General features: G+C 39.4%; 1 protein-coding gene across 4 annotated transcripts in view; it reads left to right on the top strand.

Moving 5' to 3' along the window:
- Nucleotides 1-17,334, top strand: part of PAK1 (p21 (RAC1) activated kinase 1) — a 133,363-nt gene extending 116,029 nt beyond the window's left edge. For all 4 annotated transcript variants that reach the window (XM_046685760.1, XM_046685762.1, XM_046685759.1 and 1 more), the window contains exons 10-15: nt 2,484-2,596; nt 5,861-5,978; nt 10,146-10,245; nt 11,297-11,493; nt 14,350-14,487; nt 15,998-17,334. In XM_046685760.1, coding sequence (XP_046541716.1) covers nt 2,484-2,596; nt 5,861-5,978; nt 10,146-10,245; nt 11,297-11,493; nt 14,350-14,487; nt 15,998-16,084 — 753 coding nt within the window. In that variant the 3' untranslated portion in view covers nt 16,085-17,334. The remainder of the gene's footprint in view (nt 1-2,483; nt 2,597-5,860; nt 5,979-10,145; nt 10,246-11,296; nt 11,494-14,349; nt 14,488-15,997) is intronic.
- Nucleotides 17,335-17,617: the final 283 nt, after the last annotated feature.

Raw genomic sequence — 17,617 nt, 5'->3', positions numbered from 1 at the left:
TTAGAAGGAATAGACTGGAAGAGGCTTTGGAGTCATATAGGCACTGATTATGACCGTGGGCAATTTTCTTGCGTCTTAGTGTCAATTTCCTTACCTGAAAGTGCAGATAATGATTTTTGCTTGGTAGGGTTGTTGTTAGGTTTTCCTAAGATAATGTAAGGACAGCACTTAAGCACTAGCACACAGTCGGCATTCGATAAACAGTAGTGGTGGGAGGATGGTTGGTTTCTGCTGATGTTGTCATTCCTGTTGCTCTGAGCCAGGTACTCATCAAATTAAGTTATTAATATGATTAGCATTCTCATTGTTGTCTTTATTATTTAAATTTATAACTTTTATATGAGTAACACATTGGCTACTATCTCATTTAGTCCTCAAAACAATCCTGTGAGGAACGGAATCGGGGTTGGGATTATTATCCTCAGTGTATTGATAAAGAGACTGAAGCTCAGAGAGCTTACGATTGGTCAAAGTCAGTAAGTGACAGACTCAGCCCCAGAGCTTAGGTCCTCAGAGTTCAAGTCTAGTTCTTTTTCTATTATAGGAGTGCTACCTGTTGGCCTCAATAGAAGGGATCGAATTAGGTGAAGGGTGTTTAGCCTAAACCATAGTTTAGGACTAAATAGGGCTTACTATACTTACTGTAATAGGCTTTAGATCAATGTTTTGCTCTTTATACATTAGAAAAAGCTAATAATCAACGTTATAGGCAACTGCAGCTGGAGCAGAAGCCCAACCTGATAGGAGACACGACTCCAAAGCAATTTTTCTCACTTGGGGTAGGAAATGGAGGTGGTCAAGACGTTTAAAAGAATCATTTCTATTCTTATTGATGAACTAGATCTCTACAGAAGACTGTCCATACTTGAAAAAATAATTGGAGTTTTTTCTGTAAAAATTTGAATTTTATTCATCCTTTACACTTCTTGCTGCTTCTGGAAAGACTAATTTAATTGTTCTGTTAGTTGTTCATGTTTTTGTCTGTTTAAGCAGAAAAAAGAGAAAATTTCTCTAAGGAATAAACATTTAGGAAATAATTTAAAGTCTACTCCTGTGGGATAGAGTAGCCTATTGGTGATGCTTTTTGTGGTTCAAAAACAAAGTACTTATCAACCCACTGAATTTTCTCTTTCCCTCTTCATTTCTACAAACATTAGTTGAGCACCCACTGTGTGTCACGCCCTGTGCTTGGCACCAGGGATTCTGAGCTTTCAAATGAGCTCTCAAGCTTCTAGAGAGATACACCCTAACATCATACTAGGCAGTATCTGGTGAGTTCCATAAGCACTTTCTATGGACCATAAATATGATCTTAAGGGGCTTTAAAGAAGGGGAAAAGCCTGTCTGGTTTGGAGAATGGAGTTTCTTTAGGCCTGATACAAAGTATAAATAGCTTTTGAACATGTGAAAATGATGCAAAGTATTCCAGTTGGAGAGATAATCAGATCATGGAGTATATGAAGGAATACAGTGGGAAGTAAGAAAGGGGTCAGATCATGAGAACTTTGAATATTGGGCTGAGGAACATTTCTAGGCAAGCAGGAGCCATTTATGTTTTTGAGCAGGGTAGAGGGTTATCAAATGTGTACTGTGGGGAAGATTAGTCTGTCCGTATGTACAGGATAAATTGGCATCACTTTTGAGGGTTCTTATCCTGATTTTGCTACTGAATAGCTGTGTGCAAGTCACATATCCTCTCTGAATCAGTTTCTTTATCTGTCAAAAGGGGTCAGTAGTAATACTTAGCTCATAAGGTATCTCTGAGGATTAAATGAAATAAACTTGAGAATACCTTACATAGTACCTGACACATAGAAGAAATGGATGCAAAAGTGCATTGGAGACTAATGTACACTTTATATTTATATTATGTGGAAATTCTTTTACTTCTATAGACAAAAAGCTTATCAAGATCTTTTTTCACACATAAACATTAGAGATCTCATTCTTGTTTTCTCTTTTAACCTGGTCAACTGTGATTTACCTTTCCACACCAAGTTCAAAAAGTCATCTCCCTCTTTATGAAGCCTCTCTACATTGCCAGTTTAAAAGAGGTCTTGCCCTATTTTGTGTTTTCTGTAGCATTTTGTATGGACTTTTGTTATAGCGGTCCTCTTAAAAATATTGTGATTTTTAGAAAGTATTTTTCTAATATAAATATTTTATTTAGTAGCAAGTTTGATCCTCAAACTTTGGTGCACATCAGAATCACCTGGAGGACTTAGAAAACACAGAGTTTCTGATTCAGTAAGTCTGGGTGGGGCCTGAAAAATTTCATTTCCAACAACAGATGATGTTGATGCTGCTGGTTCAGGGTCCTCAGATTGAGTACCACTGGTCTATGTTAATAAGTTCTGAATTCCTCAAGGGCTAAGACTGTCCTATTCGTCTCCGTCTCCTTAGTGTTTAAGGTCTGGTACTTAGTAGATGCTCAGTAAATGCTGAGTGACTCTGGTTGCACATTGAATGTACTCTGATTCCAGGTGGCCATTAAGCAGATGAACCTTCAGCAGCAGCCGAAGAAAGAGCTGATTATTAATGAGATCCTGGTCATGAGGGAAAACAAGAATCCAAATATTGTGAACTACTTGGACAGGTATGGAGTGATAGCTTCCGTCGGAGAGAGAGGCCCTTCAGGACCGATGGCTGGTAGAGCTGTCAGAGGAGAAGGCAACACCAGTGCTCAGAACTGCCTCCATTTAAGAATCTTCTATGATGCTTAGCTCTCTGACTCTGACCCTGTGTCCTGCTAGACAGCTCTGATTACTGCACAGTCTTTGTGGATTAAGCTGAACCATACCACCCTGCAGCTTCTAACCTCTGGTCCTAGTACTGTTTGTTCTGCCTCAGGGAAGCCCTTCATCCCATCTGCTGGAGTCAAACACGTAGGTCTTCAAATCATTCTGCATCCCAAATCTTTTCTTATCCTTCTCACCCTCCTGAATAACTTCTCGATTGTCTGTTTTCTCTTAAAATGTGACACACAGTAGTTTCATTTGAGATTTGACCAGTATGGAGAGAGTGGGACTCCTCCATTGTTCTAAACACAACACAACCTAATGATTTCATTCATTTTATATTTTAGGAAGTCTTTTTCATTGTTGACCCTAGTAAGTTTGTAGTCAATTAAAACCCGATTCTTTTTTACATGAGCTTGCCTTAAACCCGTAATGTAGAACTTTTTAATTATCTTGATTAAATCCCATTTTGATTATTTTCAACCCATCAGAATTCTGTTCTTCAACATAAAATAGTGGTTGTAGCTAACATTTGTCTTATGCTTTACTTTTGTACCAAGCACTTTCATTAACAGTATCTCATTGTGAGGTAGGGTTTATCATCTATATTTTACAGATGAAGAAACTGAGGTTCATAGAAGTTAATAACTTGTCCAAGACCAGTAAGCCAGTAAGTAGCAAATGAGGGTTTTGGATTTGAATATTCCTAGCACCAACATTCATGCACTTTCCAGCATATCATATTCTTTTCTCCCATATCTGAAAAAAGAAAGTGAGCTGCTTGCCCGGGTTTCAGAGACTTCATAGGTGGAGGTGATATTGGACTAAGTCGTCAACTCTAATTCCTTTACTATTTATATTGCATTGCCAGCTAGATCTCATTTCTGCCAGGTTTTGCCAGATTTCCTGTTCTTCATCTAAAACATTTGGTAAGCTTCTGTTTCTTTAAAGAGGAAGAGAGTTGGACTTTGACCTTCCCAACAAATGATGTTGAAAGCTGTAGAGAATAAAGCCTTTTCCTTTTGGAGGATGATTGTCTCTCATGATGTGGGCCATGACTGGCTCTGAACAAGTCTCTGAAAGTTATTATTCACCTTCCCATCTCTTTTAAGAATTTATTATGCAGAGAATAAAGCTTGAACAAATTACTGAATGCTATAAGGGTACTAGATTTTGGCTCATGATAAGGAAAAATTAAAGCTGTCCAATAAGGGTATGGCCTGTCTTATAAAATAGTGAGTTCCTCATCACTGGAGGTATCTAAACACTAAAATGCATGACCATGTTATTGAAGGAATTTGTGTTCTGGGAATGGGATTAGAAGATTTATAAATTTGTTGATCACGCCTTTGCTGGTGTCTCCAGAGGCTTTTACTGTGGAATCAGAAGTAAGTAAGGCTCAGTCCCTGCCCTGAAATAGCTCCCAGTCTAGGAGAGAAAAAAATGACCTGGGAGCTCCTGTAGGAGGACAGAAGTGGGCGCCTACTAACCCGAGCATTCAGTGAAGGTACAGAGTCTGGTTTTTGTGAGTTGTCCCAGAGGAGAACTCTATATTTGTTCTTCTCCAAATATGTGAGGCTCTGAGGCTTTACCTTAATATGTGATTTTTGAAGATACCTTGGTACAGTGTGTAGCCACAAAGTGTTTGAGTCAACCTGAGTCTGGTCTTGCATTTTCTTAGCTTTGACAGTGACATGTGGGCCTAGGTAAAGGGGCTCTGCTTTGTTAATGTCCAGAGAGAGTCTCTTGGACCTCATATTTCTTCCCCTAATCAGTCCAAGTTGACAGATGTCTTCTCAATGTGCCAGATGAGAGGCCATAAATGTGCATTCTTTGTCAAGAGAGGAAATAGGTTCATGCTAGTGGAGGGTTTTTTACCCAGTCCTGAATTCTCTTTTGGTCCAAATCCCCATAGTCTTCTCTTTCAAAAGAGATTGTTGACAAAAGACTTAATCTGTCATATTTATTCTTCATAGACATTAAAAAACTACAAGACGTTCAATTGTAAAGAATGCAGAATCTTATGCAAAGAGTACTAGATTGATTCATAATCAAGAGAATAGGATTCAAATCTTACCCATTGCTTGAGACCATTTGTTTTTTTCCAACAGTCTCCCTATCTGCCTAGCGGTAGTCCCAATGTCACGATGAAGATAAGATGACGTACCACACAGCTCAAGCCATTCTAATCTAGCTCCTTTGTCTAAAGCTAGCAGAAGAATCTGTGGGGCTCTGGGTTATCCTTGTTTTTATTTATCTTATTCTACAGCTGAGGAAACTGACCAGACAGGCTAAGTGACCTTTTGTTTATCACGTAACAGGGCTGAGTGATCCAATCCCTGAGTGGAACTATCAGTTCTAACTCATGTCAGCCCCATAATCTCTCTAGGGATCCAGTACTAAATGGCAGCCCTTGGCTTACCAGAAGAGGCTTTGGCTCTGCAGCCCTTCCTGAATTCATTCCATTGCTAGAATCAGAGACACTCAAAATGGAGATCATTGTCAGCATAATGACTATGACTTGACAGCTTTTGAATGTATTTTATAGCCATTGTTTTATTTAATATTTACAATTATCTTTTATTTTACTTTTTATTTATTTAAATATTGGCATCTACTGTGCTGGACTTGGGGGATAGAGTCTTGAACAAGACCCAGAACTTAGCCTCATGGATCTCAGATCTAGTAGAACTCTTAAGGAGGTGTAGTGACTTTCCCTAATGTTGGCAACATGGACTCCAAATCCCATCTTTGTCAAATGTTTGGGTGCTCTCTGCTTTGATGCTTTTAGAGGTGTGGGAATCATGCCTAATTTTAGGAAGGATTACTTTGTGCTGTGATGAAATATAATTTTATTGTATCTTCAACCTAGCGATCTTAGTTCTGTCCTTTGGGACTTCACAGAAAAGCCTGCTTTGTTTTCTCCAGGCGAATCCTTAAGAGATGTCAAATTAGTGATTCTGTGCCCCAGATTCTGCTTTTCCCCAGAAAAAGGAACCCTAGACTCTTCCAGAGCTGATGAAAATGCGGGTTCACTCTGCGTATATGCGTAGCCTTGGAAACCCAGTGCTGTGGCTCAGTGTACTCTATTCTTTCTCATCCTTTATCTGTACTCCCTGCAGTTACCTCGTAGGAGATGAGCTGTGGGTTGTCATGGAATACTTGGCTGGAGGCTCTTTGACAGACGTGGTGACAGAAACCTGCATGGATGAAGGCCAGATTGCAGCTGTGTGCCGTGAGGTAAGGCCAATGGCCAACTAGGCAGGAAGTGGCCTCCAAATCAGTCTCTCTCAAAATTCTGCACCTGATAGGATCTCAGCCTGGGCACTCTGGAGGTGGGAGAAATTAGTTGGACTCTCCTATCATTCTCATATTACACCTGTTTTTGAAATTCCTATCACCATGATTTTTTCTTTAAAGATAACTTTCTTCCAGTTATAAAATTACATACCCTTTGTAGAAAAATTAAAAAGTACCAAAAATATATAATACATTAAAAAATCACTTATAATTTCAACCCTTAAAGATAACTGCTGTAAATACTTTGCAATATTTTCCTTTCTCTCTTTTATATGGATATAGATTTTAAACATATTTTTATTCTGCTTTCCTGCTTTCTTCATGTGCAATGAAGGAAATAAAGTAGAGTAAGACAGTAGTGACAGAGAAGGTACTATTTTAGACAGAGTAGTCAGGGAAGTTTTTGCCATAGATCTGAATGATATGAAAAAGCAAGCCAAGCAAAAATCTAGGGTAAAAATACTTCCAGGCAAAAGAAATAGAAAACAAAGCTTAAATAGGTATTTTTCTTTCTCCTCACCACTATTAAATTCTAAGGTGTGTAATATGCTAGTGTAAGAAGGGGGGGAAAAGCCTCCACGAGGGCCCTATGAGAAGCAGTGTCTTCAGGGAATAGCCACATTTTCATTAGAGCAAGAAGATGAAAGGAATATTCAGAGAAGTTGAGGACATTGGGTGTTTTGCTGATAAAAGACTGAAACTTTCCAATAGCCCAATAATAGAAAAGTTTGGGAATTAGGGAGAGAGTAGAAGATTAGGCGATTAGAAGATTAGGTTCAGAGTTGTATGGGGACGAATCTAATAGTTTGAAGATGTAAGATCTGGTGGCATACAGATCAAATTATGTAGTTGCATATTTAATCAATATTAGGAAAAATAAAATCATGTGAAATCCATACTGTCCTAGAAAATATGATCACCTTTGCATTAAAAACCCTGGGGTCTAGAATACGCACACTTAGGTTAATGGAATTTACACAGGCTTGAGATTCTTAGGAGATCTGACTTATTTTCTTTGCTGTACCACTAAAGCAGTGTTTCTCAATTTTTTTTCATTATCTCCTCCCTCCCCCACCAAGGAGCCTTTTAAGACATTTTTTCCTAATCACGTTACCCCCATGAAATTTAAGACCATAGATAATACTGTATATCTTTTTATGTACCATGGTCCTTCTGAAGGCCACAAACCATTGTAGTATCTAAGATGTTTTGCACTCACCCCAGGAACAGACTGTCACTGGTTAAGAATACATGCATAAATGTGCTTGGAGAAATCAATTTGCCTCAAATTATTTATCTTTAAAATGGGAACTGCAGGGGATGACCCCACGGCCTAGTGGTTAAGTTCAGCACGCTCCACTTTGGCATCCTGGGTTCACAGGTTTGGATCCAGGTGCTGACCTACACCGCTCATCAGCCATGCTGTGAGCATATACGAAATCGAGGAAGATTGGCACAGATGTTAGCTCAGGACAAATCTTCCTCACAAAAAAATTAATAAATAAAATGGGGACTACAATATTCATACTGTATATACCTTAGAGATGCCATATGGGTCAAAAAGAGCTTGGAAAAAATTTTCAATGTTACATAAATAGGTAGATTACTGTTATCCTTAAATGCTCATAGAGATCATCCTTAAATGCTCATAGAGATCATCCCATCTTTTAAAAATAGCTTTATTGAGATATAATTCACACACCATATAATTCACCATAAATTATATAATTTAATGGTTTTTAGTATATTGAGCTGTACAACCATTACCACAATCAATTTTAGAACATTTTCATTACCGCCAAAAGAAACTCCATACCCATTAGCAGTCAATCCCCACCAACCCCACTTCCCAACCCTCCCAGTCCTATGCAACCACTAATCTATTTGCTGTCTCTATAGGTTTGCTTGTTCCAGACGTTTCATATATTTGGAATCATGTAATATGTGCTCATTTGTGACTGATTTCTTTCACTTAGCATAATATTTTGAAGGTTCATCCATGTTATAGCATATATCAGTATGTTATTCCTTTTATTAGCAAGTAAGATTCCATTTATTTGTCTGTTCACCATCTGATGGATATTTGGGTCATTTCTACTTTTTGGCTATTATGAATAATGCTATGAACATTCATGTACAAGTTTTTGGTTGAAGGTATGTTTTCATTTCTCTTGGGTATATGCCTAGGAGTGGAACTTCTGGTCATATACAATTGTATGCTTAGTATTTTGAGGAATGGCCAAACTGTTTTCCAAAGTGGCTATACCATTTTATATTCCTGCCAGCAAGGTATGAGGGTTCCAATTTCCTGAAATCATCCTTTTAGATCCTAATTTTTGACATCTAGAGGCCAGGGTCTCCAGCCTCCTAAGGATAGCAACTCTTACTTTTTCAGGGAAAAGCCATATCTGGATATTGGTTTGTTCTTAATTTAGACATTGGCATGTTCTTATAAAGTGAATTATTAATTTGAGAGCATTTAAATAGTATTTTCCAATTGGTTTGCATCTTTAGTGTTTTTCAGTTGGTAGAAGCTTCTAAAATTTTAGTTTGGGGTTATGGACTTAAAGCAAACTTGATTTTGTTTATCTGAGCTTTCTCCCTTTTTTTCTTTGTAAGTCTGGCTAGTGGTTTGTCAATTTTATTTATCTTCTCAAAAAACCAGCTCTTTGTTTCATTGATCCTTTCTACTGCCTTTTTCGTTTCAATAGTATTTATTTCTGCTCTGATTTTTATTATTTCTCTCCTTCTGCTGACTTTGGGCTTTATTTACTCTTTTTTCTCTAGTTCAGTTAGCTGTAGTTTTAAGATTGCTTATTTGGGATTTTTCTTGTTTGTTAAGATGTGCCTGTATTGCGATGAATTTTCCTCTTAATACAGCTTTTGCTTTATCCCATATGAGTTGGTATGGCATGCTATCATTTTCATTTGTGTCCAGGTATTTTTTTATTTCTTCTTTAATTTCTTCAATGATCCATTGCTTGTTCAGTAGTGTGTTGTTTAGTCTCCACATCTTTGTGCCTTTCTCAGCTTTTTTCTTGTAATTAATTTCTAGCCTTATAGCACTATGATCGGAGAAGATGCTTGTTATTATTTTAATTTTTTTAAATGTGTAGAGGCTTGCCTTGTTTCCCAACATATGGTCTGTCCTTGAGAATGTTCCATGTGCACTTGAGAAGAATGTGTATTCAGCTCTTTCAGGGTGAAGTGATCTATATATGTCTGACTTAAAGCAAACTTGAGATTATCTTTTCTGATCCTTGCATTTTACATATGGGAAAACATTAGCCCAGACAGAGTGAGTGATTTGTCTAGAATGATATTGTTGATCAGGTAGTGGCAGAACCAGGCATTCATAGTTCCATTCAGTCTATGTTACTCATTCTGCTTGCTAAGTATAGGTGTTTTCCAAGGTCCTTTTTTTTCTCCTCTTATCTTCTATATCATTTGCCAGTGACAACCATTCCTATAAGTTAAAAAAAAAAATCACCTCTTCACAAATGACTTATAAATATTTATCTCACATCCAGACCTCTGTATAGAATTTAAGACTCATATTTTCAGTTGACTCCTGGACATTTGTCTGCAAATGGTCATAGGTATATAAAATTCAACATACCCAAAACAGTACAAATTATCTCCTCACCAAAATAAGATGATTCCTAACTTCACTGCTTCTAATATCACTTCCATAGGTCTGGTTTCCCAAACATGACTCTTATTTGTCACTTTCCTCCAGTTTTATCATTACAAAATGCTTTCCATTCTTCCTCAGTCGTTTACCTTGGGCCTCAGGTTTTTTGTCAAGGATCTAATGTTCTGTAAAAGATTTCAAAATACCTTGGAGGAACTCATGTACTTAAAACTTATAAGGTATAATAAGATACATGATAAGAAAGGAATAAGGCAGCATGGAGTGTTAAAAGAATGTTGAGACAGGAGACTAGGTTCTGGACCTACTTCTGCCACTAATTTGGAGGAAGTCATTTTACTCACTGGGGACTCACTCTCTTTATCACAAAATGAAGAAGTTGGATTAGTTGATTCTCTGTGTATCTTCATATTATATGTTCTTTTTTTCTCCCTCTGCCCACACCACTTCAATAGTGCCTGCAGGCTTTGGAGTTTCTGCATTCAAACCAGGTCATTCACAGAGACATCAAGAGTGACAACATCCTGTTGGGAATGGATGGCTCTGTCAAGCTAAGTGAGTAGGAGTGATAATACTTCTCTTCCCTGTGGGACCCTGTCTCCTGTGGGATGGTAATCATAAAATAGTAGTTACAGGACTCACCAAAGGGTCTTTGTTTATTTTCTGGGAAATGTGAGCTCTTTATATTATTCAGCACTGTATAGGGTGTCATTTCTTTTTTTTTTTTTAATTCATTTATATATTCAGCCAAAAAAATTTACTGAATGCCCATTAGGTCCTGTGCTTGGTCCTGTGATGGGCACTGAGGAAACTTTTGCCTGTCTTCAAGAAGTTCCCAGTCTAGTATGGGAGACATGAAATACATAATTAGAAAAAAGTTTAGTGTGATTTCTTTCATTCAGTCATTCATTCAGCAAACTTTTATTAAATGTCTTTTTTATGCCAGGCACTCTGGGAATAAAAAAATGAGTAAGAAGACGTAGTCCTTCCTATCCAAGGCCTCATAATTTAAACAAACATGATTGCATTAACATATTATATTATGTGAATGAACTGCAGGCAGAACATTTCGTTGAAAAGTGTAAAGACCAGTCGTCCAGACAAATAGGTTGTGTCACAGCTTATGGGAAGACTGTTAACAGTCTCTGTCCTGGGGCACAGGGTGATGAACTGATAAAAGCAGGGCCATGCCTATTTGTAGGTGATTAGGGTTTAAGTCTGGGACTCATGCCTAGAGAATAAAGCAAGGATCCAGTTGCCAGATTCTGGGGGGCATGGGCATGGTTTTCAAGAAGAAAGCAGAATTAGGGCAAGTAATCAAGGCCAAAATGGGCAGCTTGGACTTTAATGCCTAGTCCTTTTGCTTTGAGGAGGGGGAGGAAGACAGAGATGATGTTTCTTATGTTCCTCCTACTTCTCTTCAAGGTTGAACAGGGACACGCTAAGAGCTGGACATGAAGGTGGCAGTTATGACTCCGGCTTTGGAGAGACAAGGGATTGCAGTGGCTGGGAGCCAGGCAGAGCTTGCCACCTAGGGGTAGGCACACAGTCAATAGTTATGGAAGGAGTACCCTAAATAATAAATCTTTTTCTTTTTTTTTTATAGCTGATTTTGGATTCTGTGCCCAGATCACCCCAGAGCAGAGCAAACGGAGCACCATGGTGGGAACCCCATACTGGATGGCGCCAGAGGTTGTGACGCGGAAGGCCTATGGGCCCAAGGTTGACATCTGGTCCCTGGGCATCATGGCCATCGAAATGATTGAAGGGGAACCCCCATACCTCAATGAAAACCCTCTGAGAGTGAGTGTTACTAGTCCCATTTCAAGATGTTTGGGCTGTTGTCTTTAGTCCCAGGAAATGGGACTCAGGCTGTTCCCTATGGCTTTTAACCTGGATCTCTCTCTTCTGGATAGAACTAGGCACTGTTGAATTTAAAGTATAAATGCTCAAAGAAAAGGGATATTAGCAGTCACTCATTCATTTATTCAGTGATTATTTGAGTTCCTATCGTGTGCAAGGAACTGTTCTGATAATAAAATAATATCTAATGGCAGAAGGTAAGTGTCGTGAAAAAAAGCAGAGTAAGGGATTTAAGAGAGAAATGGCGGAAGGAGGGAGAAGTGTGCTATTTTATTTAGGGTAAAGAAGGAAGTCCAGTCTTCTAAGTTAATTGAGCAGAAACCTAAAGAATGTAAAGGAGCAAGCCATGAGATTAATCTGACAAGAATTTTCTAGGTATCAAGTATAACAAAGGACTGGATTTGAGAACATGCTGCTTGTGTCCTGGGGAAAACCAACGAGGCCAGTGTCCCTGAAGTGAGTGAGCAGGGTGGAGAATGGTAGACAAGATCAGAGAACTGGCAGGGCTAGATCAGGTAAGATCCTGTGGCTATTGTGAGAATGGGGCTTTTATTCTGCAGGAAACTGGGAACCATTGGAGGATTTTGAGCTGAGGAGTATTATGATCTGATTTATGTTATAAATGAATCATTTTGGATGCTTTTATGGAAAACAGACTGTGAGATACTCTTGTAATTGTTCAGGTAAGAGTGGTGGCTTGAACTGTATTGGTAGGAGCGAAGAATGGTTGGTCTCAGGAAATATCTTGAATGTACAGCTGACAAGATGAATTAGATATCACAGAAAGAGGAATCAACAGTGACTACAAGATTTGGGGCCTTAATTGCTGAAAAAATTCAGTTGCCATTTACTGAGAAGGTTGAAGAGCAGGTAAAGTGAGATGATAAAGAGTTGGTTTTGAATGTGTTAATTTGAAATGTTTATTAGACATCCAAATGGAGATATTGAATAGAGTTGGTCATATGAGCCTGGAGTTCCAGGGTGAGAGATCAGGACTGTAAATACAAATTTATTAGTACGTAGTATATAGTTGGTTCATTTAAAAATCAGAACTGGATGATAAATGAGATTGCTCACCTAGGGAGTGAGGTTTGAGTACTGAGCCCTGGGGTACTCCTGTCTTTACAGATTGGAGGAACTAGCAAAGTAGACAAGGAGTGGCCTTTCTGGAAGGAGGGGAACTGAGAGAAGTGTGTCCTGCAGGCCAAGAGAACAAAGTATTTCAAGAAGGAGGGTGGATCACTGTGTCAAATGTGACTGATAAGTTTATAAGACTGAGAAATAAACATTAGATTTGCCACTGTGGAGGTTGTTGATGACCTTGACAGTCAGCATCAGCAGAGTGATGGGAATGGAAGCCTAATTAGAGAACATTCGCCAGAGTGGGAGAAGCTGAGATGGCATGTATAAGCAGTTGTTTTTTGTTGTTGTTTTTTATGGAGTTTTGCTGTTAAGGGGACAGAGAAATGGAGCAGTATTGTGAAGGGCAGTCGAGAGAGGACTTGTTTTTTTTTTTAAAGATGCTATTACACATGTTTGTGTGCTGATGAGAATGATCTCCTGGAGAAGAGGAAAATGGTTACGTCCCAGAGCAAAGTGCCATCTGTAGGAATGATGTTCTTAAGTAGATGAGAGCGGTTGGATCAGTAAGGAGTGTTAGATTAGAGTACAGATAATTTATCCTTCGTAATAGGAGAGGGAAAGCAGAGTATATGAATACAGATGCAAGTAGTTGGTAATTTTGGTCATAGGCAAATGTGAGAGTTATTTTGATTGCTTTTATTTTCTCATTCATTTCAACCTCCCATCCAGTGTAGGAATTCCCTGTGTGTTGTCGCTGATAGGCAGTCATCTAATCTTAACTGGACACCTCTTGGATAGCTCTGATTATTGGAAAGTGCTTCCATGTACCAAACTGAAACTGCCTTCTGTATTTTGGTCCCAGCTTTGTTCTCTGAATCCACACACCAATCACCTTCCCCCGTCTTAGAATGGCCTTGAAAATGATGATCAGTAAGGTGTGATGGAAATAAGACTAGAATTAGAGTCAGAGGACGTGAGCTCATACAAACAGCATGATCCCAGGCATATCTCTCTCTGTTTCTGGACTTTATCTGTGAAATGGGGCTGCTAATTCTTGCCCTGCCTATTATCCAGAGTTATTGTGGTCATTACATGAGTGTTTGTGTAAGCACTTTGTGAATTAAAGTGCTGAGTGCTTGAGAAGAACCGTTTTTCTTTCCCTTTCCCAGGAGATGCTTTATGTTAGGGGACCAGGGAGGCAACAGTGCAACAGGTTGCTGCTTTACAGAACACTTCCGTTTTATATTCCTCTCCTGCTGGAAGAGATCAGTTCTTAAGATGACTGAGGTGAAGGCACCAGGAATAATTTCCTCCAGCAAATGGGCAGATGTTTAACTCATCAGGCTAGTGAATAATAAACCCTTTAGATCTGTAATCAAGAAGAATAAACCCTTGGGTCTGTAATACACTTCATAAGTTTACAAAGTGCTTTCCTATATATTATCTTGTTTTATTTACAGACATGTGAGATAGGCACTATTATCCTCCCTATTTTACAGATGAGGAAGTTGGAAGTTTACTGGCTTGCACATGGTCACATGACCTCTAAACGTTAAACCTGATCCTTAGGTCATTTTCTTTCCGATATACCAAAGCTGCCTCTTTGTGTCCTAGAGGCATAAAACAGCTGACCATATTTCTAGAGGGCATGTCTGGGGACCAAGAGAGAACTTCCAGTGGGAGCCTAAGGTCATTCTCCATTTGTATTTCCAGGCCTTGTACCTCATTGCCACCAATGGGACCCCGGAGCTTCAGAACCCAGAGAAGCTGTCAGGTATCTTCCGGGACTTTCTGAACCGCTGTCTTGAGATGGATGTGGAGAAGAGAGGTTCAGCTAAAGAGCTGCTGCAGGTAACTGTCCCTTTGCAGGGGAGCACCTAATTTGAGGAATCACTAAGCCAAGCCTTTTTTGCTTCATTTTTGTCTGTGGGGTATTGGTTATTATAGAACTAGGCTTCTCTCCTACCACTTCCCACACTCACCCTATATTCCTAATTCCCTAACCTTCTTCATCCCTGGGGCTTTGCTCACATTATTCCCTTAGGCTCTTCCTCAACCTATTAAAACTCTATACATTCTCTAGGTTCAGCTTAAAAATCTTTCTGAGCTCCTATTGAACTTTGCCTATTTTCTTCTTTCTTTTTTGCTGAGGAAGATTCTCCCTGACCTAACGTCTGTGCCAGTCTTCCTCTGTTCTGTTTATGGGTTGCCACCACAACACGGCTGCCAATGAGTGGTGTAGGTCTGTGCCTGGGACCCGAACCTGGGCTGCAGAAGTGGAGCACACCAAACTAACCACTAGGCCACAGGGCAGGCCCCAGCCTATATCTTTCTTTAGTACTTCTTTTATTCTGCTTGAATTAGTCTAGCAGAGTTTGAGTCTTGGTAAGAAGAAATGCAAATCTCTGACATGCAAATATTACACAAATTATATTTTATTGAGATAAGCGCAAAAGATCCATTTTCAGTAAAGGATTTCAGAGGACGTAAGTTTAGAGGATAGTTAATGAATGCAGCTTTTCCAGACTTCCCAGTTTCTTCATTGGAAACCCTCTCAAATGGTGGCGGTGATGTTCTGCTTGTTTGGAGTGCGATTCTGCCAGGTTGTGGGAAGCCTGGAGCTGGGAGTTTACCAAGCTGCGTGTACTCCCACCCGCTCAATCCTGACATTACGGCATAATTATTTCATATGGTTGCAAAAGCTGCCTTTAGCAGGCCACATTATTTGTATTTAACATTTATGTTCCAGGTACAATTTCTTCTTATTAGTGTCATTTTACTATGTTGCCTACTGGCGACTTAATAATAAGTATCACCTGCAACTCTAGCACAGTGATTAACCCGTAGGCGTGCACAGTCAGTTACTTTCGTATTATGAGGACCAAGAGGAACTGAGCATTGCGATATCCCGACAGTCAATCTGATGGCCAAGACAGCTACTAAGTGACTAACTGGCAAGTAGCGTATACAGGGTGGATATGCTAGACAAACGGATGATTCATGCCCCAAGCAGGTTGGAGCGAGATGGCACAAGATTTCATCATGCTCCTCAGAACAGTGCAATTTAAAACTTAGGAATTATTTATTTCTGGAATATTCCATTTAATATTTTCAGACTGCAGCTGACTGCGGGTAACTGAACTTGCAGAAAGCAAAACACGGATAAGGGGGGACTACTGTACTGCCAAACAGCTTTCCAAAATGGGGGTTTGTTATCTTTTAAAGATGTCCTTCAATTTGGGGATGGTCTGAAGCTCTCCAGGCAGCACCTTGTGCAAATGTGGATGCTCTTAACATCTTGTAGTGGTTGCTCAGGAAGAATGATAGTCATGTGTCTTTTGCTCTTTCTTTCCTTTTCTAGCATCAGTTCTTGAAGATTGCCAAGCCCCTCTCCAGCCTCACTCCACTGATTGCTGCAGCAAAGGAGGCAACCAAGAACAGTCACTAAAACCACGCCCACCCCAGCCTCATTGTGCCAAGCCTTCTGTGAAATAAATGCTCATTTCAGAAATTCCAACCCCTGATGCCCTCTCTTCTTTGCCTTGCTATTCCCATTTCCTGATGTAGCGCTCTCAAGACTTTGATCCTTGAAAACTGTGTGTCCAGCATTGAAGAGAACTGCAACTGACTAATCAGATGACGGCCATTTCTAAATATGGAGTTTCCTCCCAATAGTGGATGTGAGGGTGGTTTAAGATCAAGAGCTTATATGAATAAACCCTTGGACTCCTATTTCTACATAGCAAAATCTCCACCCCTCCAGCCTCCCCTTTGCCAGTCACTTCTTAACTATATAAATTTTTGGCTTTATAACATTATCAATTTGTAATTGGTTGAGATTTCTTTAGTGCTTGCTTTTCTGTGACTGAATTGCCCAAACACCTTATTTTACTGAAAATTGGAACAGCTTGAGGAATGCCTTGGGGGTTAATAATCTGCCAGGGACATGAAATGGCTCATCTTCCTGGACCATGACTTTGGCGCAGCTGATCCTGATATGGGAGAGAGAACTACCATGTTTTTCTTTGTGTATGCTTCTAGCAGCTCTTTGGGAGAATCTTGACCCAGTAGTGTTCTCTATGCTATTTCTTGTGAAATGCTCTTGGCTATGTAGCAGCTTTTGACTCCCTACATCCCCTAGGCTGCTGCCCCCATTCTGTCCTTGTTTATAACATTGAGAGGTTTCCTAGGGCACATGCTGGGTGAGAGTGTGAAAAGTCAGGAAAAAAATGTAGCTGCTTTTAGAATACGGCTGGGCATCAGCATCTGTCCAGCTATACCTATGTGACGTTTCAAGAACTCAGCCTCTTTTTCCCATCTGGATAAGGAGCTGAAAGATTAACTCAGATCTTCTGGAGGCCTGAATCTTTGGGTTAAGGGAAGGATCTCCAAATTTGAGACTACATGTTAGTTTTGGATGGATTTGGCAGCCTGAGATGATACTCTGCCAGCTGTGAGGGGACCCTGTTTTTATGATGCATGGCCAAGCTCTCTGCAAATGGAAATGCTTGCACTGGGTGTTGGGGATGTTTGCTACCTCCTGCTATCTTTGTGGTTTTGGTCCTCCCGCTATGGTAGGACCCCTGGCCAGCATTGTGGCTTGTTATGTCAGCCCCATTGGCTACCTTGTCATGCTCTGAGGTACCACTGCCTCTGTAGCACAAGTTTTATTTCCTTCAATAAAAGAAGATGAAAATATTCTACTTGGAGTATGCCTTTCTTTCTTCCTTTCCTTTTTTCCTTCCTTTTCTAATTTTTTATTTTGAAATATTATCAAACTTAAGAACAAGAAAAATACATATATTATAAAATATATATATATATTTTTCTTCCTGAATCATTTGCGATTTAAGTTAGAGATAAGATCCCCCTTTACCAGTATATACTTTAATGTGTATTCTTTCTTCTTAACACTTTTACTTTAAATATAAAGAGAAATGGGCCAAAAATGTTTGTATATTATGAGATATTGGCTCAGGCA

Source organism: Equus quagga, chromosome 14 (assembly GCF_021613505.1).
Source record: "Equus quagga isolate Etosha38 chromosome 14, UCLA_HA_Equagga_1.0, whole genome shotgun sequence".
Classification (NCBI taxonomy): domain Eukaryota; kingdom Metazoa; phylum Chordata; class Mammalia; order Perissodactyla; family Equidae; genus Equus; species Equus quagga.
The sequence above is the reverse complement of the archived record's forward strand: the minus strand, read 5'-3'. Positions and strand labels throughout refer to the sequence as shown.